Source organism: Barbus barbus (genome assembly GCF_936440315.1).
Source record: "Barbus barbus genome assembly, chromosome: 21".
Taxonomy (NCBI): domain Eukaryota; kingdom Metazoa; phylum Chordata; class Actinopteri; order Cypriniformes; family Cyprinidae; genus Barbus; species Barbus barbus.
The window spans coordinates 16926207-16952339 of record NC_136749.1 but is presented as its reverse complement, the minus strand read 5'-3'; the positions used below and the strand labels follow the sequence as shown (position 1 = coordinate 16952339).

The window sequence follows — 26133 nt, the reverse complement described above, 5'->3', positions numbered from 1 at the left end:
CCTTGTTTATTGGGTCTGTTTGTCTGAAATGCTCAGACCAACTGGATAAAATGAACTGTGTGGCATTGTCAATGTCATTTTAAGTGACATTATGTAAGCTTGATTAGTCTGTTGGTTAACATAGTAAACCAGTTAAGGCCAGGTTAAAGCAGGACACCTCGGCAGGACAGTAGATCCTATTTGGCCCTTTTCAGGACAACTAATCGCATTTAGTATAGACAGACAAACAAAATAAAAGGCATTCTCAGTCATTAGTTTTCTTATACATGTCTGGTACAGCAAATATACTAAATATATTTTAAATCAAGTTCTGCTAGACTTGTACTGCAGAATGCAAATCAGTTTGAAACTCTTTAACAAATAACCTCTCGTGATCCTGTTTTCTGCCGAGACTTGCATGCAGCACCAATCCAAAGGAGATCAATGTGGCCAATTCTGAACTAAATCAAAACTAAATTCTCAATAGGCTACATCAGTCTCTTATATATTGCATGCCTTGCCAACAAATCAAGGGTTCAGACAAAGTACAACACCACCGATGCTCATGCTCTCCATTTCACGCATGCACAAACGTGCACATAAACATGTACCGAGATACAGATTACATTCACTCAAAGAAGGACAAACAACAGAATATAATGATTTATTAATGTAATTGCTGGATTATGATGACTGCTTCTATATTCAGAATTGATATAGATGAAGGGATTGGATGGATAAGAGAAATCGCAGTAGAGTGCTGGATTACCTCTTTCATTCATTCACTTCTCTAAGAGCAGATCAGAAATAGGCCATTAGAGATCAGAGAGGGTCAGAGACATAAATGGTGCTTTACAGACAATATGAGTGAGTGATTGCACCACTAACACAAAACTAAAAGCAACATGGTATTTTAGGTTGTAATAGCTGAAAAAGATGATCAGTCTGGAACTTATTCAAAAGTGTTTAAGCAGCAACATCTGCAAATAGGAATGTAAATGCGTGGGTTGCGTTAGGTTAGTGCTATGGCCATGAGACCTGAGCTGACCACTGATCCCGAAGCAGTAATTGCAGTATCTGGGCCATGCATCAGGAAAGAAGGGATGAAAAGGGATAAGTTAATTTGGTCTTGGAGAGCAAAAACACTACAGACAGACAGACAAGCAGAGTGTCAAGTGTTAAATGCCATTTTAAAGAATTCAAGATGAAATGTTCATGTGGATGATCAACTTGGATAATCAATGCATAATTACATCTGCTTTATGTTATGTTTTTAGCACTGTTGTCTCAGGTGTCCAGTTCAAGCCCCAGCAGAGACAGGAGGCTTCTCTTTGTGGAGTTTGCATGCTCTCCCCATGTGTCAGTGGGTTTAAGCCGGGTACTCCCGTTTCTTCCCACAGCCCAAAACTTCACCTGACCTGCATGGTCCCCCACCACATATATCAAAGGTGTCAAACTCAGTTCAAAACAGAATCGTCACAACTTTGTAAATTAATTACAAATAAAAAACTGAAATAAGTAAATTGCATAAGTATTCAACTAAGTATTTAGCTGAAGCACCTTTACAGCCTCAAGTCTTTTTTCTTTTCTTTTTTTTTTTGATGCGATAAGCTTTGCTCATCCGCATTTGGCAATTATCTGCTATTCTTCTCCTCACCTCGTCACCTCTCATGCTCTGTCAGGTTGGATGGGGGCAGACGCACATTTTCAGGTTTCTCCAGAAATATTTGATTGGGTTCAAGCTCAGGCTCTGGCTGGGCCACTCAAGGACATTCACAGAGTTGTCAATAAGCCACTCTTGCTGTGTGTTTAGGTCCATTGTCCTGTTGGAAGGTGAATCTTCTGCTCAGTCTGAGCTTCTGAATGCTCTGGACTGGGTTTTCATTAAGGCTCTCTCTATATTTTGTTGCATTGAGCTTTTCTTCTACTCTGACGAGTCCCTCAGTCCGTGCCACTGAAAAACAGTCCCACAACATGAGGCTGCTACCAGCACACTTTACTTTTGGGATGCTACTCTGCAGGAGATCAGCAGTGCCTGGTTTCCTTCAAACATGATGCTTGGAATCGAGGTTCTTCAGACCAGATAATATTATTTCTCACAGTCTGAGAATCCTTTAGGTGCTTTTTTTTTTTGCAAATTCTAAGTGTGTTTTCATGTGTCTACACTGAAGAGAGGATTGAGTCTTGCCACACTGCCATGAAGCCCAGATCGAATCAGTGATGTTTGTCCTTCTGTAGGTTTCTCCTGTCTGCATATACGATCATGGAGCTCAACTAGAGTGACCATCAGGTTCTTTGTCACCAGTCTAACCAAAGCCCTTCTCCATCAATTGTTCAGTTTGGCCAGGATGCCAGCTCTAAGAACAATCCTGGTTGTTTCAAACTTCTTCCATTAAGGGTAACAGAGACTACATGCTTCTGTGACCCTTCAATGAAGCAGAATTTTTTCGGAACTCTTCCCCAGATGTGTGGTTTAACGCAAACCTGTTTCTGAGCTCTACAGACTGTTCTTTTGACCTCAGGGCTTAGTTTTTGCTCTGATATGCATTATCAGCTGTTGGACCTTTTATTAAGACATGTGTGCCTTTCCAAATCATACCCATTCAATTGAATTTGCCACAGGTTACCTTCACTCAAAGCCTAGTAACACCTACAAGCAATATGAATGCTCCTGAGCTAAATTCCAACTGTCCCAGATAAGGGTATGAGTATTTATGCAATAGAATCATTTAAGTTTTTTATTTTTAATAAATTTGCAAAGATGTTAAAAACCTTTTTTTTTTGCTTTACAATTATAGTGTGTAGATTTATGTGGAAAAAAGTAATTTAAAGCAGTTTAACATAAGGTAGCAAAATAAAACGTGAAAAAATGTAAGGGGTATGAATACTTTCGCAAGGCACTGTATATACATATATATATATATACATATATATATATATATATATATATATATATATATACACAGTGCCTTGCGAAAGCATTCATTGTAAAGCAAAAAAAAAAAGTTTTTAACATCTTTGCAAATTTATTAAAAATAAAAACTTAAATGATTCCACATATATATATATATATATATATATATATATATATATATATATATATATATATATATATATATACAGTGGGGGGGGGAAATTATTTGATCCCCTGCTGATTTTGTACGTTTGCCCACTGAAAAATAAATAATCAAGTCTATAATTTTAATGGTAGGTTTATTTGAACAGTGAGAGACAGAATAACAACAAAGAAATCCAGAAAAACACATTTCAAAAAAGTTTTTTATTGATTTGCATTTTAATGAGTCAAATAAGTATTTGACCCATTCGCAAAACATGACTTAGTACTTGGTGGCAAAACCCTTGTTGGCAATCACGGAGGTCAGAAGTTTCTTGTAGTTGGCCACCAGGTTTGCACACATCCCAGGAGGGATTTTGTCCCACTCCTCTTTGCAGATCCTCTCCAAGTCATTAAGGTTTCGAGGCTGACGTTTGGCAAATCGAACCTTCAGCTCCCTCCACAGATTTTCTATGGGATTAAGGCTATTATGGCTAGGCCACTCCAGGACCTTAATGTGCTTCTTCTTGAGGCACACTCCTTTGTTGCCTTGGCCGTGTGTTTTGGGTCATTGTCATGCTGGAATACCCATCCACGACCCATTTTCAATGCCCTGGCCCCGACGGTACACGGCCCTGTCCATCGTACCTTTGATGCAGTGCAGGTGTCCTGTCCTCTTAGCAGAAAAACACCCCAAAGCATAATGTTTCCACCTCCATGTTTGACAATGGGGATGGTGTTCTTGGGGTAATAGGCAGCATTCCTCCTCCTCCTCCAAACAAGGCGAGTTGAGTTGATGCCAAAGAGCTGGATTTTGGTCTCATCTGACCACAACACTTTCATCCAGTTCTCCTCTGAATCATTGGCAAACTTCAGACGGGCCTGTACATGTGCTTTCTTGAGCAGGGGGACCTTGAGGACGCTGCAGGATTTCAGTCCTTTCATGGCGTAGTGTGGTACCAATTGTTTTCTTGGTGACTATGGTCCCAGCTGCCTTGAGATCATTGACAAGATCCTCCCGTGTAGTTCTGGGCTGATTCCTCACCTTTCTCATGATTATTGAAACTCCACGAGGTGAGATCTTGCATGGACCCAGACCGAGGGAGATTGACAGTTATTTTGTGTTTCTTCCATTTGTGAATAATCGCACCAACTGTTGTCACCTTCTCACCAAGCTGCTTGGCGATGGTCTTGTAGCCCATTCCAGCGTGTGTAGGTCTACAATCTTGTCCCTGACATCCTTGGACAGCTCTTTGGTCTTGGCCATGATGGAGAGTTTGGGATCTGATTGATTGGTTCGGTGGACAGTTGTCTTTTATACAGGTAAGGAGCTGAGATTAGGAGCACTCCCTTTAAGAGAGTGCTCCTAATCTCAGCTCCTTACCTGTATAAAAGACACCTGGGAGCCAGAAATCTTGCTGATTGATAGGGGATCAAATACTTATTTGACTCATTAAAATGCAAATCAATTTCTAACTTTTTTGAAATGCATTTGTCTGGATTTTTTTTGGTTGTTATTATGTCTCTCACTGTTAAAATAAACCTACCATTAAAATTATAGTCTAATCATTTCTTTGTCAGTGGGCAAACATACAAAATCAGCAGGGGATCAAATAATTTTTTCCCCCACTGTACATATGCTCACTGTACCATGGGAAGAGCGGATGGGGGCCTTTGAGCGGAAAAGAGCAAAGTATGAGGAACTGAGGAACAACTGCCAAAGAAAAGGCTGGAAAGCCAAATGGCCTGTGGAGGTTGGGTGTTGGGGCTTTGCAGGCCAGTCGCTGTGCAGGCCATACACGGCACTCCGAATAACAAGACAGAGGCGAAGGAAAGCGTTTCACACCATGATAGATGAAGTTGAAAAAGCATCTAAGTGGATTTGGCAAAAGAGGGCAGATCCATGCGTTGCTATTAGGGCACAAGCCGGGGTCTGATCAACCTTGGTCGGGTCGCCTGGGCGAGGGTGTATGATATTCGAAAGACCCGAAACACCCCGGGTAATATCACTGATGATGTGCCCTAGCATAGCATCATAAGATATTTCTAGAAGTATATATATATATATATTGTATATCTCCACAGAAAAGTTGCACAATTGCTTCCAACATTAATAATAATAACAAATGGTATATAATTACTAAGTAATAATAAATAATAATAATCTTAAGCACCAAATCAGCATATTAGAATGATTTCTGAAGGATCATGTGATACTGAAGACTGGAGTAATGATACTGAAAATTCAGCACTACATATAAGGAATAAATTACATTTTATTCAGATATAACTGTATTTTGATCATAAAAAAACTACTGGCTAATATAAGAAGCACAATACACTCAGCACTGCCCTTATATATAATTTTGATTTGTATAATGTAATATATATATATATACATACTTTTTTCTGCTGTTAAGGTTTGTTTCTTCTAGTTTTGTCTTTCATTATTTCACTAATATCAATAAATTTTCTGTCTTCTAGCATAATTAAAAGCTTTGCTACATATGCACAGCACAAGCACCATTACATCCTCAACAACCTAACTGATCTGAACACATGTCTTGATTACATTCAGTGACGCCTGAGTCCTTCCCTCTGGGACTACACTGCAGGAACAATCTGCACACCTGACAGTACTTACAATAAAGGCTTGGCTGAGGAACATACACACATCCCTACAGAATCAATCGACATTGTATTGTTACTCTGGAAACAGTTGCTGGGATCTCATCATCACAGCCTGGACAGTGTCAGGCTCTCAAGAGGTTGCTTATACACAAGTGTCTGACTAACACGCCATCTCCAACACTCCACTCTCCTCACCAGAGATACATACGCATGCAGATACACACAATCTGTGACTCACACGTTATATCACAGCAGAATGATCTATCAGTGCCCCATTCAAACCCTGAAACTCTGTCAATAAACAACAACTGCGAATGTGCACTCAGGTTTGTTTCATTAATGAGTCACAGAGCTGATAAGTTCATTTCCTGCTGGTGAATGTTGTGCCTCGCTGCTTTCGCGATCGCTCTGTCATTTCTGATTCCTGTAGTCGGTGTTTGTTTTACTAATAGTAGTGACAATGAACAGATTTAGCTAGAAAATGCATTAAATGAACCATCTGCGCAACAAATGTAATCCTGCAAAGCGTCATGTTCAATGATTCTCCTATTGAGATGGAACAATCGTGGTTTTGGATACATTTCATGTAAACCATCTACATCGTATAAATTAGGATGATAACGGGGGAAACAACGTAATAAACAAGATGATGGAGGTCAACCCACTATTTAATCAACTGATTCATTAGCAATGTGAAGACGTTTCCACAAACACTAAAGAACAAAGTAAACTAATGATTAAAAACTAATTAAAAACATTATATTTAGGATAAATTAATATGGAAACTGGTTCTTAGACAGGATTATACTAGAAAAAAAAAAAAAAGCCTAATGTGACAATATGTTTGTCTGACAGATGCCCTGGTCCCTTTTTTCCGCTTCTATTAATGTTTCTGATTGCGTTATTAATCGATTTCTGTGTACTGCTCTGATTCATTCTGACAGAAGGAGCAGATATTTAAATCAGTGGCTTCCCTAAATGGACACAAACACACTTGCTTGCGCACACAACCAAAATATAATAACAACATAAAAAGATTTATTAAAAGGAAAAATGTCAATGTTCAATCATTCATCAGATATTTACACAGAGCATGTGGGCAGTGGGTTTGGATATGTTTTGAGAGGAGGAAGAGTTTAGACTGTGGTTCGGGATTTGGAAGTGGTGCTTTGAAAGGCATATGTGATGTGGTTACGGGCATGATTTAGGTAAATATCATCATATGACTGAACATCTCCAGAGAAATGCCTCCAGTGCATGAGCTCGGACATGCTGACTCGTTGTGGAAATGATACCGTGCTGTCGGAATGGTGACCCAGCTGACACGCCCTTCCGGTGTCCTCCTTTATCTCCTTCACAAATCCTGCAAATGTTTACATTCAAATTAATTAAAGTGGTTACTTTTTTATTTTATTTTGAGAGAAGATGAAAAAAAAAGATACAAAAGTCAGTAAAAACAGTATATTTATGAAATATTATTACAATTTAAAAGAACTGTTTTTTATTTTTTTATATATATTTAAAATGTAATTTATTCCCGTCATAGCAATACTAAATCTTCATTTGAAAACAGTTGCTTAATGATGCCTAATATTTTTGTGAAGACCGAGACACATTTTCTCTGGATTCTTTGATGAATAGAAAGTTCAAAAGAACAGTATTAATTTGCAATACAATCATTTGTATAATTAAAAATGTTTGTACAGTTACTTTTGTTCAATTTAATGCATCTTTGGTAAATAAAAGTATTAATTTCTATTTAAAAAACTGACCCCCAAATTTAGAAAAATAGTGTACATAAACATATATACTTATCTACAATACCTCAAATATATATTAATAAAATATATATATAATACAATTTTTTAATTGATTGAAAGCCCTAATGCATAACAGAAAAAGAATCATCTAGTTCCTCCTGTATTTATTTACCTGGAGTATTTCCATCTCCAGTGCACTGGCAGTCCAGTAGGTCATGTGTGAGGCAGGTGGTATTAGGTTCAAAACTGAAAAGGTCCCGTAGCTCCTCAGCAGAAAAGCTAATATGCTCAGCTTTCTTGGACAGGTCCACCACTGTCCCAGAAAGCCCCTGTTTACTCACCTGCCTCTGATAAATCTTTTCTTCTATTGAACCTACAAGACACACAAGGCACAGTATTGCAGACCCAAACTAATGTGCAAACTCTGTAAACAAATGTTTCTTCCATCCATGAATCATCAATCTGAAAAGCCTTCCAAAAATAAGAGTGTCTCTCATCATGTGATATGTGTCATAACATAGAGCCTATTGGTAGAACAGAAAGATCAGTTTGTGTGGGTTATGATTGATGAAAGACTGTGAGATGTTTCACGTCAAGTACTTCTTTTTATATTGCAGTCATAACAAACAGCTACATTTATTCATTGAAAGACTGATTACTTATTTTGTGGGTAATTTACAATTGTTTTGGTTACCTGTTGTAAGAAATCTATAGATGTGAACTGTTTTCTTCTGTCCATCTCGCCACACTCGTGCCATGGCCTGACAAATGTACATCAATAACTGTTTAGATAATTTGAGTCTTATAAAACAATCACTCAAAGTCCTCAGAGAGCATTCATCATGGCAGCAAAACAAAATGATGGTGACATATGAAAGTAGAGCATTCAGACAGATAATACCAGAGAGAGAGAATGGCCAGATTTGCAACAGAGGTTTGTTTGTTTTTTTGTATTTCCTGCCATCTAGTGGTCTGAATAAAAAGGCGCAACTAAGACAAGTATGTGGACTCAAAAAAACAACGAGCTGCATGATATCCGTTTTTGTGTGTGTAATATTGTATAAAATATATTTTATTGTTGATTTGCAGTGTTACATGACTAACTGTAACAATGGAAGTCCACTGACCTGTATGTCATTGGCAGGATTCCAGTCTATATCATATAAAACGAGATGGGAGGCACCAATGAGGTTTAGTCCCACCCCTCCAGCCTTGGAGCTAAGTAGCAACAGGAAGCTAGATGAGTGTGGGCTGTTGAAGGAATCAACAATTCGTTGTCGCTGGGCTACAGGTGTCTTTCCATCAAGTCGACACCATTTGTAGCCTATATGATCACAGACATCTTGCAGCAAGTCAAGAGTTTGTGTGTAGTTTGACACCAAAACTACCCTAAATAGAGAGAAACAGAGACAAAAATGGACATGAGTTTCACACAAGATGTCAATTAAATGGATATTTGGACACAATCACACCAAATTTGCATGTTGTTGAAGGCGTCAAACAGTTTTTTTTTTTGTTTGTTTGTTTTTTTAAATAATATATCATACCATATAATTAATTCAGTCAAACAATTAATCGCAATTAAATCACATCCAAAATAAAGGTTTGTGTTTACATAATATGTGTGTGTGTACTATGCATCTTTATTATGTATATATAAATGCACACATATGTATTTACATTAAAATATTTACATGTGTATATATATTTATATCGAATTTATATTAAGTATAAATATTTCATATATTCTGTAAAAACAAACATATTTTGGATGTAATTAATCGCAATCAATCATTTGACAGCATTTTATATATATATATATATATATATATATATATATATTAACATTTTAGGATAAATTATAATATAATACCACATAATACAATGTAATAGTTTAGCACTTCAGCACAGTTTTGAGCACTCAAAATTAGAATATAATATGATATAAATCAGGGCTCGACGAAATAAGGAGTGCCCGATGGCCCGGGGCCAGCGTGAAGGACGCTCGGGACAGTATTTTGTCACTTGCCCGATCGGGTCACTGCAGCGTCGTCACGAAATTTTATCATTTGCATGCGTTTTCAAGCCTTGTTAAATTAAAAGGTCAAGCAATTAAAAAGCATTTGGGCGTAAAAGACAACTCCTTTCAGTAGGCTACTTGCGCGCTGTGTTCTGTTCTGTTCTGACACGCGCGAGCCGCCTGAACGGGCAAATACACACAAAATACCCCTCTTGGCAAGTAACTTTAACAATGATTAATCTATATTGAATTTATACACTGGAGTACAGATGCACCGATCGACCTGACATTTTGTGTTTTATTTTAGAGCATCTTCTGTTCCGTGCTTGCACACAAACTGCTCTGCAATCATTTTCCCAAATGTCATTTGTGTGGAAATATTAGGTTATTATTATAATTAGTCTGTAAGCGGCCGTTAACAGAAGCCAGAGACGATGAAGACGGACACAAAAAGGAGAAAATACTGTAGATCTAGCAGGCAGAACAAGATCTCTGTTCACGATGCGTGAAATATAGGAAGAAAATCCGAATTTTATATGAACGTGTTTCTGATGGGGAACAGAAATGGCATTATCTTTTCATCTCGTCTCTGCATAATGCATATTAAATTAGTGTTAATATGCGCAGTGCTCCTGTGTGGAAATGCTTTATTACTGCTCCAAGAGCGTCGTCCTGCTGTCAGAGAGGGAAAATCTCATTCAGCCCTGTTTAGTGCCGATGTTTTATGTAACGTTAGCATAATTTCACAAAGCTAAAGTCGGGTCGCTTCAGATTTTGAAATTATAGAGTCTAACATGGATGAAACATTGCACGTTTTTTATTTTGTGTGTGTGTGTGGATTAATCCTGATTAAAATGCAGTGGCTGCCTCTAATTTCAAATTGATATGAAAAATCAAGGTGCAACACAGAGTGAAGAATATTCAAATGTTATTTTATATGTGATTTTTCCATTTCTATACCTGAACATCTACAAACATCAAAATCTAAAGCATCATTTCTATCTTTGTGCTATAGGCCTGTTTATTTGTGCTATAACTTGTCATTTGTTCATTTGTTCTTATTTACTGGCTGCCACTGTCTTTAATAATGTTTAAACTTTATATTTGTGTTTATTCTTGGCTAGTGATTTTTGCTGTGGTATTGAAATTGGAATAGAGAATTGTAAAATTGAATTGATATCTAAAATATTGGTGTCATATAAGCTTATTTATCAGAATACAAGATAACACAGATCAAAAACAATGCTAACAGCAACTATTTTAATTTTGGTGGCAGGACCAGTGAAAATGTTGGCAGGGCAAGTAAAAATCTGTACAACTGGTCCTTAGCGTTGATCCCTGTAAATTAATATAATTTTTTAGATGTACTTTTTTTTATCCGCTTTAGCGCATTATAGTGCATTATAGTGTATACAAAAAAATACTACAATATATTACTTTATTTAGTTTCTGTTCCATGTTTTTTCCTGACTGTGTTGTAAGCTCTAAGTATATATTGCTTCTCTAACAAATAAATTTTCTTGTGGAGATTAATAAAGTATTTTTCTCATCTTTGATACTAACAGTAAACTTAGTAGCAGCAGTAATAGCCCTTTTTAATTGCAAGACACTGTTTGTAATGTGACCTCAACTTGGTGACACCCATGTTAAATATAACTTTCACATGGACACTGATATGACCTCAGTGTTTATGTTGAGTGTACATCATTTAAACATTGATTTATCAAATTAGTCAATACTTGTAAACATTTCTTGATGTGAAAACCTTTCAAATGAGATGATTGATATCTGTAATAAAGTCTGACAGCAGTTGTATATGTGGTACCTGTCTGTGCGATTGACGTGCTGTATTGCTGACAGCAGGTCTGTTAGCACTAGAAGTTTCCCAGAGTCTTCGGTGCTGAAGCCACCTGTTGAGTATCCCTCAGGAAAGAGTTCCATCATTCCATTCTCATACATCTCATCCAACTTTTCCTGAAGCAAATACCACAAAGAATAATTAAAAAGCAGCAATAAGAAGACAAAAAACAAGGCATGGCAAAATACCAACACCTATTGTACCTGTAAAGTGTTGTAGAGCAGCCCAGGGTGGTTGCAGAGTTTCTTGAGGGCATTGATGCATGCGAGGTGTGGGCTGTGTGTGTAAGTATGTGTGCTGGCACCAGAGAGGCAGGCTCTGATGGGCCGTGTGGCCAGCAGGAGTCCATACAGGCGCAGCTGTAGTTCAGTGGGTTTGCAGAATACAGTCCACTCTATCCGCTCGGATAAATACTGATTAATGATCTCCTGAGTGCGCCGTAACGTAAACACACCTGTTAGACGAAAGAGCTCAGCAGCACGCTCCTCTCCAATGCACTGCTCTTCCTGAAACACAGTTGTGATCAATGCCACTACAGCTAAAGGATACAGACTCACAATCAGGGACAAATTTTCTGAAGAGATTTTTTTCAATCTATTAATATCGGATGATGATTATTATTGGATATGTAATTGCAAATGTTAATGTCCTCTATTTTTACATTTGCATTACCTTTGCCATTAAATATTTAATATGTAAAATTAATATACATTTTTATACTGAACATTATGTTGTTGTGATGCCTAAATTCACTTATAATTTAAATGACTGATTTTAGTTTTTCTGTTATTCCTTCATATTTCATATGCATTTAATTAAAAAAATTATATATATAATTTAGAGAACTCAGAGTATATATATATATTATTTGGTAAAACATGTATGTGTTGAAACGGCTAATAATAAAATGTGACATTCTGTAGTTTTGTCTCATATTCATCTTTTAATCATATTTGCAAATGTCTTGACTCCACAGCCAACAGAGCAATTTTGCCTTTACTGTTCCAATACTTATGGAGGGCACTGTGTATATATATATATATATATATATATGCACATTAAGTAATATAATAATAATTTAAAATAAAATGTATATATATATATATATATATATATATATATATATATATATATATATATATATATATATATATATAACGTATTTAAAATAAATATTATAAATATTTTATTACTCTGAAAATGAAGTTGTTTACCTCAGTGCAGATGGGCTGGCGAGATCTGAGAATGGGGTCTTCATAAATCTTCCTGTAGGCTGCTGATGTTCCCAGAATTCCTGGATTTACAAACTCAATGATGGAATGAAATTCCTGCAGGTCATTCTGCACTGGAGTACCTGTTAAATTAATAATTGCACTTTTTATTTTTTTTACAATTACATAATGTTATACTACTACACTTGTTTACAAAAGTATGTGTGTTTGTTTGAAATAGGAAACCTGTTAATATAAGACGGCGTTCACATGAGAGGGCTGTGAGTGCGCTGGCCGTTTTGATGTTGCTGTTTTTAAGGCGATGACCCTCGTCACAGATGAGCACTCCAAAATCTAGCTCTTTCAGTTGGTCCACAGAGCGCAACAGCATCTCGTAACTGATCACCATGACAGAGCAAAGAGGAGAAGAAACAAAGTCCTCTACACGGTGATCCTACAGAGAAAACATAAGCTTTTAACTTTCATCACTCTATCTATTATCTGACACAAACAGCCACACATACACACCTGGTCCACGGTGTAAACACTGATCCTCTCCCTGCCCAGCCACTTGTTGAACTCAGCTGCCCAGTTCTTGACCAAACTTCCTGGACAAACCACAAGTGCCCTCTTCAGTACGGGCCGTCCACCGTATGGGCCCTGTCTCAGTAGCGTCCACAGAACACAAACACACTGCAGCGTCTTCCCCAGTCCCATCTCATCTGCCAGAATAGCCCCACAGCGGCCAGGCAGCCTGCAGCACACAAACATACATGTGCAAAAACATGCAGAAGTGCACATGTAAGAACATTACAATGACAGATGAACTCTTATTTACCTCATTCCCATTAAACATTCGTAAAGGAAGACCACCCCCTCTCTTTGATGTGGCCGAAGATGATTGGTCAAATGGGGGTCGATGACCACATCCACCAGTGGAGAACCAGATTTATTATACAGCCACTGGTGATCAGTTGTTGGTCGCGGCATCACAAGGGCACCTTGGGACCAATAGAATGTAAGCAGTATGGATATGGATAGCTTAGATTAAAATTTAATTTCAGGGAAAGTGTTTATCCTGTAATGCAACAATTTCTTTGAAATTTTAACCATTTTAATCACCTTTTTGTCTTCATTATTTTATTAAATGGACTAGCGGTGTAATTTTTTAGAAGTATAAATATTACATGCATCAATTAAATCATTAAGTTGAGCATGTGCTGTACCTGCTGCATTTGGGTCATGTCTGGGTTTACAGATTGGTTTTTCAGGTTCAGAATCTGTAAGTGCACCTCCCATGAGCGCTGGTTTGGTAAAGGATTTGGACACTGGTCGATATACAGGAGCCTTCAAGACTGCAGGAGTCTCAACAGCAGCATTTTGAAAACAACGGCCTTTAGCATAGTCCTCTTCGGATATGACCCCATTGACCTCGATTTGCTTCCCTCCTACCATAAGCGTCTGACCCTCACACAAGCTCTCCAGCTCTGATGCCTTATAGCCTGAACCTGACAGAAAAACACTGATTTAAAACACATCTACACAGACTCAAATATATTACCTCAAAAGTGAAGTAAAGGGAGAAATGTGCATTTCAAATAGGGATGCACCAATATTAAAATTCTTGATATTTAATCGTTTATATCATATGGCTGATATCATGGCCAATATTTAAAAAATTAAATATATTTTGATATAAAATTAAAAGTAAAAAAAGTGAATTTAGGTAACAGAAAATTATAATGTACAGTGAGAAAAATTGGTATTCAGAGATTTAATAACAATTACATTTAATAACTTAGTTTAAATGAGTGTTTTTAAAAATTTACTTGAAACCATTAGATGACAAAGGAAAAGAATTGGAGAAATGAGCAAATCTTCCACAAATATACAATATAAACAGGGGAAAAAAAACTCTAATATAGGCTGATAAACAATATACTGAATATCCCTATCTTCAAATATGCATTTATATACAAATCCAAAAGTATTGCTAGAATGTGCTGTGACAGCCAAACCTCGTCCAATGTCCCGCCCCTCCATGTCTTTGAGGACAACAGTCCGCCCCCTGGCAGCAAGCACAGCATCACCTTCCCAGCGCTTATGCTTCCTTGATGACGCTTTGCACCATATTACACTATAGTAGCGTGCTTTAAAATAAACAAAAAAGGAACAGCAGTGATAAATAACACAGCAATAGCCTAATCATAGAGAATACTTTACTGATAACAGTCTCAAATTAGAAATGTGCCTTTATACAGCCACTTAACATATGCATAAATGCTCATTTTGTGCCTTGTGCTTTTGTTCTGTCAGATAAACATAATTAGTGAGATTAGTGAGAGAGACAGACAGACAGATAGATAGACAGGAGGCATAAAAACCATGAAATCAGCTTTTTTTTGGAATGCTTAAGTATTTATTATGAATGATTAACTATTATCAATTAAACAACAACAATCCAATCAATTCCCGATGAACACAGTAAAGTCCTGATATATATTTTGTCTCATCTGAGAAGCTGTTTTATTCTGTCACAATAAGTTTCCATTTTATTATACTTAATTATACAGTAAATAATCACCTAAATGAACTCCACATAAACATCTTGACTGAGAAGGTTCTCATTCATTGCTGTTGCTATGTAACGCTCCCAGTCTAACAAAAAAGAATAAAAGGCCAAGCTCAAAACTCAGAGTTTAAAGCAATTATGAATTTATTAGTGAACACACAGAAAATACAATTTTATTTTCTTCTTTAACCAGGCATTCACACATTAAAAAAAAAGTTCATTTCTGCTACAAACATCAGGATGAATCCTTGTACAAATGTCAATCGAATACAAAAACAAGAAATAACTGTACAAACAAGCCTGTTCATTTTAACTTCACATTACAGAGTTCCCTTTGTGTAGACTTTCAGACATGACACCATACGTGTCACATCAATGGCAATCCTTGGCGTAGCCTAGCCGCCCTCAATTTCTCCACTTTGACCCTTGACCGGAGTAGCTCCTCCTCCAGCTGTTGCTTTCTCTTAAGCCCCTCCCTCTTCTCCTCTAGATACTGTCCAAGTTTTCTGTGATTGGCCAGAAGCAGCTCATGCTCCTCTCGCATCATCTGCAAAGCTTCTGCCTCAAAAATGGGATTCTTGAACATCGCCCTCCCCCTCTGATACGCACTCCTACTGGGACCGGGTGCCGAAGGCGAGGGTGGCAGGTGTACAGAAGAGGGGCATGGAGACAGAGAGGCCGCATACACGTGGGAGGCTAATTCCTCCTCCTCATCTTCCTCCTCTTCTACTACTTCATTGTCCCTCTCGTTCGGTCTGTGGTGGGCCTGACTGCTCGGGGTGGCGATGGTGACAGGTGAACTGTGGGATGTGATCAGGTAGATATCGGGAGGCGGTTTCACATCTTCAGACTCCACCCTCACAGCCGCAACAGGCGCATAGTCCGACAACGCTGGGAGGGACAAACTGCTGCCCGGCTGCTCTACTGGAGAATTTCTGTTGAACTGAAGCCTAGCACAGACAGATAAAAAAATCATAACATTGAATTTTGAACATGATTTATAAAAAAACAAGAGCTTTGAATGCTCATTTGTACATCTCAGGATATATTCTAATATATAGGATATAATTCAAATGAATCAGATCATGTGCATCACCAGCTCTTTGCTGGATTTGTGGTAATAACTAACAAAAAGAAAGACCTGTTGTTTTGTCAGCAACTGAAAGACATGAAGATGCTAGTGGAAAGTAACTCCTCTGGCACATGGTGGCAAACCTGGCATTAACGCAGCATCGGAAATACGGTTAATGACATCCAAATCCCCTCAGCGCTGCAGCTTACCTCTGGCACCGGACAGAGTGAAAGAACAGCGAACGTGTGACTACAATGTGTGCTTTGACCGCATATGACATTAAAACTAGCAAAGAAGATGTTCACAAATCAAAGTTATTAAAGTTATATCTAATTGGCTGAGTGTGACAATTAAACACAGCAGCAGAAGGAAAAATCTGGGAAAATGTATGTGAAGATATTAACAGAGGCTGAATCAATATTTAAAGGTCCCATATTAAATCCAGCTGAGAGCTATGGATGCACATGGTCTGATTCATTTGAATTCACTAGTGGAATCAGATCCATCTTAAAAGAGTAGACAATTAGGCCTCCTGAGACCTCCTTTATCTTCCATTGGGTGATAGATATGTTTTTAATTATGGATGCACCTAATAATGTGCCAGTTTTGTCATGTAAGTATCTGTACGCTCAATCTCACCTGTGGAGCGCGTTCGGCTCTTTGTCCCCCACGTGAAACAGTTGAGGTATCATTTCCATGATGCGCTTGGTTGGCTCCGAAATGCTGCCCCGGTACTCGGGTTGGGCATGGCTTCGCTGAAGAACTTCCTGCTTGGCACTTTCTTTGAGTCTCTTATAGAGGGTCCGAAGGCCCTGAGCCGTTCTGGGGGGCCTCTCGCCTCCGAAACTATTATAGCGCTCTGCTATGCTGTCCCAGCACCGGTTCTTATCCACGATCACAGCGTGCTTATTGGTGTGCTCCTCCAGAATGCGTATGTGAGGCTGGACCAGCCGCAGAAGATCCAGTTTCTCAGACAGGGTGAAGTTGGAGGAGCGGGCCTTACCGACCATGCTGTTTGACATGAATATGGTAGACATCCTGCCTTTAGGCTGGTCTCAGTGCTCTAGGTTTGATCTCCTTCTCTTCTTTTCCCTGTGCTGTGTATCTGTCTCTCTCTACTCACTGTCTCAGTTAAACAACACGCACTTGCACAAACTGGCTCTCAAGCACACAGACGTAAGAAAAAGAATCAGGCTTAACTAGGCCAGCCTCGATTAGGCCCACGCCTACCCGGGGAGGGCTTTGCTGGAATTCCTTTTAGCTTAAGCTGACGCAGGTTCAGTAAAGCTGCTTAAGCCTGGCCTGACCTACATAACAAACCCGACTACATTAGACTAGAAACACAGGGGAGCTCTATGTGCCACAGCGACATGTATTGCATTTTTAGCGGGAAACGACTCAAGGCGTGTTTTTGAACGTATAATTATATTTGAGGCGCGTCAGGTCCGTGTTTTGACAGGAGACTGCTGAACCCCCAGAGGAAACATTAAACTGACGCTTAACGCGTTCGCGCCAGAACAACTCGAGCAGCATTGTGTGCGTGCGTACAGACATTGTTTCGAACTGCTTTTCAGACACCAGTTGCTATATATTTCCCAGGCTGACTGGCAAATGCACCACAGCTCACACTCACAGTACGCAGGACACCTCTGCCTTGAATCGGTGCAAATCTGTGCACGGCATGAATACGATCTAATACGCACAAGGCGCCTGTCAATCAAGAGGTCCGTGCGCACGGATTGGTTAGTTTCACTCAAAGCCGAAGTTAAAGGCGGGGAATAGAGATGCCGTTTGTTCAACCTGACCGCTCGCTGAGCCTTTTGTTGTTTTTCTCTACTAGATTTACTCAAAGATTTAAAACTAAGTGTGCTTTTGCTCTCTCTATTTGTGTCTCTACAAAAACGCAGATAAATAGTAACATAATTAAAACATAAATCAACATTTCATTACCATGTATTTATTTATTTGGGGAATAGCAGTGTAATAAAGGGAATAATGCAGTCATTATTGCAAAATAACACCCTAATTACACTGCTATTCCCCAAATAAATAAATACATGTAATGAAATGTTGATTTATGTTTTAATTATTTGATTACATTTTCTCAGATTTTTGGATTATGGATACAGGAGATTTTAAAACCTACTAGTTTCTAAAACCAATTGTTACAAGAAGATAATAAATTAAAAACATAAAAACAGACAACTTAAGATGAGTTGTAACTACAGGAAAATCCTTTTATTTACAAACTAATATGCGCAAACCAGACTGATAAATCTGTTTAGAATTTACTGAACAAAAAAATAGAACAAGTGATATTTCAATCACCTTTCAATCATAACACACACCCAAAATACGACAGTGCTGTATCTTACCGGTAGCTGTGCAACTGGCGAGCGTGTTTGGCTGTGTTGAGCAGCTGTCTTTATCTGCTGGTTGTTCAGGTTCAGAAAAGTCAAGTGAAGAACTGAAGCTGTTTTCCTTACATTCACCAGGAGGAACTGCACTCAGCACCCTGGCTAAAGCCTTACTAGTCACTGGAGCGTTAGTCACAGCTGGAGTATCTCCACTACTCAAACACCCCTGGATCTGCAAGGAGAACCAACTTTTGAAACAATATCTGCAAGGGAAAACAGACCCTAATGCATGCACCTCTTTAATCACATGGTTACACTGCACTATTATCATGATACAGATGAAAAACACTAGTAATAACCCATAGACAAACAACCCGAATAGACAATGTGAACATTAAGATGTTATCAATCACATATAAATTATGTACATAATCACAAGCACTGCATAAAATTTGTCATCATGACCACTTTTGAAGTATTCTCTTGTTTGTGATTCAAGATTCAAGAGTTTTATTTGTCACATACACAATTATACAGAGTATAACCAGCAGTGAAATGTAGGTAATGTAGTGACCTTATTGAGTAGCATATTTCCCAAAGCAGGTGTGGGTGGTGGTGATGGTGCTGATAGTTCAGGTTGGGGAAGAGATAAAGGTGGTCCATCATTCCTCGCCGGCCCTGGTGGCATAAACCTGGGTTTCTTAGCAGTATTTCCACGGACCTGACTCGGAGCTCCTGATCTACGCATTCTGTCAATGAAGACACACAATAATAAAACCATTAAGGATTAAAGGGATAGCTTTAGAAATATTTGAAAAAAAAGAGATGCAGTTCTTACTGAATTTATTGCCCAAGCAGTTTGTTGTCAATGATTTGCAATAGAACTGACAGAAATTATTTTTACATCATTTATTAATTTAATATGTGCGTTTACACACTTTTAGAAGCGGCATAAATGCAAGCAATTGGTCATAATTATACATTAAATATAAATCAAACCAAAAAGATGTTAACATTTCATTCTTTTACTTTTTATAAAATTCCACGGATTGTAACTAAACTCATATATCTACTATTTGATGTCATATGAACAACCAGTCAGTAACTACACTGATTTAAGTCTCACGAGCCTTAAGTATAACATAACAGTATCGGTATAAATGACGGTGGCTCTCGTAGGTAACGTTAAGTGTTATTGATTCACTAAAAAGAACCGACTCATTCGAGTCATTCAGTCAGAAATCTGACTACTGGCTGTATACTCTTAATTCATTAAAAAGAGCCTGCTCAAACGGGTTTGGGAAGACGGGAATGCGACAAACAATGACATAAAGTTCATTTTGGGTGAACTATCTCTCTGGTCCACGCAAAGGCCATATAACAAGCCTCTGTCGCTGTTTTAGCTAAACCAGGGCGAACAACTAAAGCCTCGTTGGCTGTCTCTAATTCTTCAATAGCATTTCAAGTGTACTTGAATTTTATATGCTATTAGTAGACAGACAGTGAGTTAAACGCTTACCTTTACGTTTTCTCCTCGTATGTCAATCGTTTTTCCTGTTTTCAAAAACTTCCTCGAAAAACAACAAACTCGAGTCTCCCGCGGAAGTGACGTCTCTTCACCGCGATTGGTCGAAACGCGACGTCACGTGAAGGGGGTGGAGTGCAGGAGCAGCAAAGATCAACAGTAAAGAGAGGAGTGTCAAAGAAACCTGACAGTAAATGTTGACTGCTAAAATTGTATCTAATCCAGCAGAAAAAAATAGGAGACGTCTCAAAATTGTGATCCCTGACAACCATCACAGGTAGTATGTGCAATTTACACATTATTGACCCTTACTTCTTTTATTTGAATCCATGTGCATTATACAACAAATATGACTATGCAGCTTTTGTACACAAGTATAGTTTTGAGATCAAACCATTTATTGATTTGTATGTCTTTTATTCGTTTCAAAGTAAAATCAGACATAGGTCCTTACAGTCTTTCATTACTTACTATTATTCATGCTTCAGATTCATATTAACTGTAGAGATGGGTTATTAATTAACATATTTTATTGGGAAGCGGTACACTTTTATTTCTGTATGGGTTCTGTTTTTATTTGTACTGTGCAGGTTTCCCACAGCCAATTAAATCTAAATATATGTCAGTAAATTGTTTAGTCTTGAAAAAGACAGTATAAAAGAGTCATAGATGTTTCTATAATCAAGATATGTTTTTTTTTTTATCCTTTGCTCTGGAATATTTATCATTCTTTAAAATATCATTATAAACATTTGAAATCATGAATGATCGGAAATGTCATAGACAAATTATAGAAAAGTCATGTAAATTCATTGGTCAGTGTGTGGTAATTGACTTTAGTCATTTGTAATATATAGTGCTTGACAGTCATGGTATTTCATTTTTATTTCATGATCACATGTAACTTCAGTCACGGTTTTATCCTTTGCATGTGCACGGATGCATGTCTGGTTGTGTTTGTGCCAATGTTTTATATACTGCTGCATGTCTGAAAGTGAAGCTACATTGTTGCTGTGTGGAAAATAATCCAATCAGAGTGTGGGAAAGCGTAATCCGGTCTAATCCCACCACAGCCATGAAGAACAGAGATCATTCAGGCAGTGAGAGTGTCCAGACACAAACACACCAGCACACACAAACATCCTCTCCTTCAGAAACATGTTCACAGTTACACAGTATTTCCTCAACTGTGGATCTGCAACAAATGACAATAAAGGGTTAACTAGAGTGCCACAGTATAAGTGTTAATATAGAATGAAATGCACAAGCCATACGTTCACAGCCCTGACGAGATCAGCTGTTTTTACTCTCACGTGGCCAGACGGGTGCAGAAACACTTGCACAGGTCACCTGTTAATGGGTTGCTTTTGAGGATGTCATTGAGGAGGCGACAAATGCGATCTTGCATTTATGGATTTTACCAATGGTTTTTTCAGTATTAATCATTATCTACATTCAGCTTTGTGGAAATGTATTACCTCTGCAAGTGCGTTAAAGTTCAAGTACAAGTCTCCATTTGATTACACTTTGTCAGTTTATTGTGCCTATTGTTAATATTATTGTTGCTAGTGTTGCTGATATAAAAATGAAAAAGCTTTTTATTGTTGTGAAATGAAGATGAAATATAACAAAATCAGAGAAGTAAAACATTAAATAAATATCAATTTTGCATGTCAGTTAAAGGACAAACAATCGGTATTGGTTATAAAAATCTTTATCGGTGATTCTAAAATCGAAAAAAAAAAAATCTAAATCTAAATTTAGTCTCGAACATGCATCTTAAATATGAGTTTTGTATTTCTGAACTCTCCATGTTCAATTTTACCATAGAACCACCAGAAATATGAATGAATAATGCATTTATATAGCGCTTTATTGTGTATTGCTGTACACCCAAAGCGCTTTATAATCATGAGGGAGGGGGGGGGGGGGGGGGGGGGGGTCTCTCCTCAACCACCACCAATATTTCCCTTTGGATGTGCAATTTATGTGTAGGATATGTGTGTAGTCGATAGATGGTGTGCATGTGTGTGTGTGTGTGTGTATTTGTGTGTGGGGTTGCCAGGTGCTTCAGTCTCATGTGATCACAGCATGAGGAAGAGTTTCCCAGAGGGTTTCCCCTAAGGGATTTCGGCAGGTGTGTGTTGTGTTCTTGCAAATTTGTTACACATTAACTGTGTCTGTTGTAAAGGTGAGAGCTGCTTTGAAAAGGTGCCTCATAAACTGCTTGCCATACAATTCATGCTCCTTAAAGAGTCTGTTTCCTAAGGTTTAGTATAAATGAAGATGGCAAACTGACCCCAGATCCCCAGTGAATGTCTACACTCGTAACCCCACCCACTCATGTTTCAGTCCAACAGCTGCCACCTGGCTGTTTCTACGGCAACTAACCAGACCACCTTCATCAAGCACACCTGAGAGAAGGAGGGAGAGAGGGGAAGACAAGATACCACAGACTGTCAGGTAATTTCACTTTTTTTAATAAAAATATATATTTTTGATCATATATTTTCTGGATACATTTTTAACATACATTATGCTGTTATGTTTACATGAATAGCCTGTATGTTTTAATGTACGCATACAGTGGCCTTCAATATTTTAAACCTCATTTAAATTATTTTTTAATGTAAAATAAATATCAATAACTATTATGATTACTTTTCAGTTTTTTTTAATGGTTTAACATTTGGAAAAATAAGATATTTAAACATTTAACATTAATGTGCAAAATAAGTCATCTTTGTTTTTTGCTATTTGTATAGTTTTGATTTTAAAATTAAATTAAAATAAATTAAGTTTGGTTTATATTAATGTAACTTATGACTTTGATACAACTTTAAGTTAAGTAATATATTTTTTTAATGTATATTTTTCAAATTATATTTTAGGAAAATTTCCATGTATTTTTAATATACGTTATTCTTATCAATAGCCTATAGGGTTTAGAGTGCACATACAGTGGACTTAAAGCATAATTTTGTAAAATAAATATTATTGTTAAATTTGAAGTTTTATCTAAAATAAAATCTATTCAATTTATTTTACTATGAAGTAAAGTTGTTGTTTTTGGCAATATGTCTGGTTTAAAATGTTTAAGAGATAAAAGTATTAATGTGCAAATTATTATTATTTATTATAGTATTTTTGGATCCATCCATCCATTATTCAAACAGCTTATCCTCTGCAGGATAGATGTGTTGTTGAATTTCAAAATTAAATTTAATTAAATTATCCATTTTTCCCATGATAATAAAGTAGCATGTTATAACCATAAGACAACATTTTAGTCAAATGTATTTTGGTAGTATACATCAGTTTGTTCAGTGTTGTTTTCTGTGTGTGTACTCTAGGATGGGCTACGATCTAGAACGTTTTGTAGGCTATGTGAACGAGGGTCTGCTGTGCTGTGTGTGTCGGGACGTGTTAGAAGATCCTTTGCAAGCTCCATGTGAACATGCCTTCTGCAGCTCCTGCATTCATGGATGGCTCGTCCACCATAACACCTGTCCAGAGGACCGCTTGCCTTTAGACATCACACATCTACGCCCACTGTTCCGGTAACACAGATGTATTAAGCACCTGTAATTGCATAGGATCACTTAAGATGACATGATCGTTAACCCCATTCATTTCATTGACTTATCAATACATGTGTGTTACAGATACATGAGGAATGATTTAGCAAGGCTGCAGGTGAGGTGTGTGTTCCGGCCACAAGGGTGTGAGGTCATATGCGCTCTGGAGTCTGTTCATCGGCATGAGCAACAGTGTGATTACGCTTTGCTGAACTGCAGTAATGCAGGTACATATATACAAGCATATAAAGCTATATCTTGATACCCCCAATTTGTTGGCATGGAACAGGTGGCTTATACACAGCAGCTACAGTCTCATTCATACATATACACTACAAGCGCTGTTGTAACAGCAGATGAATGAGTGTTGTAGCCACAAGATAAAGCATCTAGAGTTGAGTGATCACATTTTTAATTATTAATGAGGAACCCCTTCAGGCAGCCAATGAGTTGAAACGTTTGCCTCAGGGTTAAAACAATTGAGCTGTTCTGTCAGATTCTTGCACATAATACATATGCATTAGTTTTAGTAAGCTTAATGCAACATTCCCTAATCCTGGAAATCTTTGTTTGTGTGTATGTCTGTATATAAAAATGCAGGTGACGAGTACTTATGCTATCGTTGTGGTAGGTGTACTGTGTTTTATGTGTGTTGTGTGACTGCTGTGTCTTTTTCTTCAACAATATACCTTCTGCTTGCAATGCCAACATTTTCACTGGCTGCTTAAATATTGTACATTTAATTTGATTATTTCAAACATTTAATTAAATTTGTATCATTTTTATTCATGTATAATTTTATAATTAGAATTGTATTTTTAAAAAAAGAATTAATAATCAATAATTTAATTAAATATTTAAAAAATCATATTTTAATTTTTTATTCATTTAAAGTTTACTTTACAAAGAAAATAGGCATTATTAGCTGGACATTATACAGTAATTATAATTAGATATAAAATAGAAAACGGTTATATAAAACTGAACAATATTTACAGTATTTTTGATCAAATAATCCAAGTAATCTGACCCCAAACGTTTGAATTTTTTTTATCATTTATTTAGATAAATATTTTGGTTCATAATTTTAAATGTATAGTTTTCACATTTATTTAATATTTGAAAAAATATTACACTTTTTTTAAACATATATCCATTTTTTTAATCAAAGGTTATGTTTACTTCCTAAAAAGAACTGGCGATACTAGCTGGACACTATGTAATTACAGTTATACAACAAACTCAGTCATAAATTCATTAATACTTTTGCTGTAAAGTGTTGACATGCATGATAAAACATTACTGATTGACTTGTCATTTTTGACCCATTCTCACTGATGCTACCAAGACTATCAAATCCTCATCCTGAACTAGATCATTATATCTAGGGCTGTCCCTATCGATCAGCCCTGCCTGTTAGATGCTATTTAAACTATTTTTCTCTGCTCTTTTGCTATGTGCCAGGGTTTCCACTATTTTTGATGTTTAATGTTCAATTATCTTTTGCGGTGGCATTCAGGCTGCCCGGTTCAGGTGTCACGGCGCTCTCTGGAAGCTCATCTGTGCGTGTGTGAGTACAGCAGTAGAGTCTGTGCGAGTGGCTGCGGATACACAATCCTAAACACAGAGGAGGCCCAACACAACTGTGTATCGGAGCTACGAGCTGAACTGGACATGCTCAGGTAGACACATCCGCTCAAGTCAGACTGACTGTGACCATGTAAACGTTTTTAAGCTTGAAAAATGCCTGGGCATGTTTGTTACAGGGCAGAATTAGACTGCAAAGTCGAAGAGGTGCGACATGAAATGGAATCTCGCTTGGATTCCCAAAGACGACACATGGTGCAGAAGGAGAGTCTGCTGAAGAGCGAAGTGGACGAACTAAAGGTACCATACTTTTCACATCTGTAGGCTTTTGTGTGTAGTGAGTTACTGACAGGTGTGTGTGTTTGTGTAAAGGGCCAGCTGTCCAGAGTCATGTCAGATGTCCGCGTCCTGCTGGGTGCAGAGAGAGCACGCAGACAAGAGCTGGAGAGGGCGGAGCTGGAGAAGGCGGAGCTTCTTGAACTTTTAAAAAAGGAGGGGCTCAGACCAGCCACGCCCTCTGAAGCAGCACCACCCCTTGCTGAGGTGCAGAGAAAGCTGAGCCCAAGAAGCTTAGCTTTGGACTGCATCAAAAGAAAGAATAGAGAGGTGACAGTCATCTAAGGACACTGCTTTTCACAGCAGAACATTAAGAGAGAATGTCACATGATGCTAATAGAAAACCACTAACTGGAACTCATCAACTGAATTAAGCCCCATTATTGTAGCTCCTCTGGGTGAACCTAATGATTTAGATTGGCTAGGTTCTATGATTTAACCAAATTGTGTAGTAAAAAGACTATTTTGACCAATTTTGTATGTTTTTAGAGGCTTGTTTTCCTATTTAAAAGAACAAGAGATGCATTCTGCTAAATCCATTGATATTAAAATAGTTTTGACAAGGTGGACTGTGGATTTCTATTTAAAAATA

General features: G+C 37.6%; 3 protein-coding genes across 4 annotated transcripts; 1 reads left to right on the top strand and 2 right to left on the bottom strand.

Annotated features, from left to right (window-relative positions):
• Positions 1 to 6316: 6316 nt before the first annotated feature.
• Positions 6317 to 20122, bottom strand: LOC306887577 (DNA repair and recombination protein RAD54B-like). Its single transcript, XM_079445411.1, has 15 exons — positions 20035 to 20122; positions 19090 to 19264; positions 18534 to 18747; positions 14533 to 14664; positions 13741 to 14022; positions 13353 to 13515; positions 13043 to 13268; positions 12761 to 12968; positions 12518 to 12657; positions 11507 to 11809; positions 11271 to 11419; positions 8553 to 8814; positions 8120 to 8186; positions 7598 to 7798; positions 6317 to 7028 (listed from the first exon to the last, which is right to left on the bottom strand). Exons 2-15 carry the CDS (start codon positions 19261 to 19263, stop codon positions 6802 to 6804), a joined length of 2748 nt encoding a protein of 915 aa, XP_079301537.1. The 5' UTR covers position 19264; positions 20035 to 20122; the 3' UTR covers positions 6317 to 6801.
• Positions 15208 to 17826, bottom strand: LOC306887589 (fibrinogen silencer-binding protein-like). Its single transcript, XM_079445445.1, has 2 exons — positions 16798 to 17826; positions 15208 to 16036 (listed from the first exon to the last, which is right to left on the bottom strand). The coding sequence occupies exons 1-2, from the start codon at positions 17193 to 17195 to the stop codon at positions 15454 to 15456; spliced, it is 981 nt and encodes a 326-aa protein (XP_079301571.1). The 5' UTR covers positions 17196 to 17826; the 3' UTR covers positions 15208 to 15453.
• Positions 20123 to 20172: 50 nt separating the features above from the next.
• On the top strand, positions 20173 to 26108 carry LOC306887588 (TNF receptor-associated factor 6-B-like). Of its 2 annotated transcripts, XM_079445443.1 has the most exons (8): positions 20173 to 20317; positions 22393 to 22503; positions 23394 to 23600; positions 23706 to 23845; positions 24219 to 24245; positions 25138 to 25300; positions 25385 to 25505; positions 25578 to 26108. In XM_079445443.1, the coding sequence occupies exons 1-8, from the start codon at positions 20235 to 20237 to the stop codon at positions 25824 to 25826; spliced, it is 1101 nt and encodes a 366-aa protein (XP_079301569.1). In that variant the 5' UTR covers positions 20173 to 20234; the 3' UTR covers positions 25827 to 26108. The 2 variants fall into 2 exon arrangements, with proteins under 2 accessions (XP_079301569.1, XP_079301570.1); XM_079445444.1 differs by lacking the exon at positions 24219 to 24245 and having other exon boundaries at positions 20186 to 20317.
• The last annotated feature ends 25 nt before the right edge of the window (positions 26109 to 26133 follow it).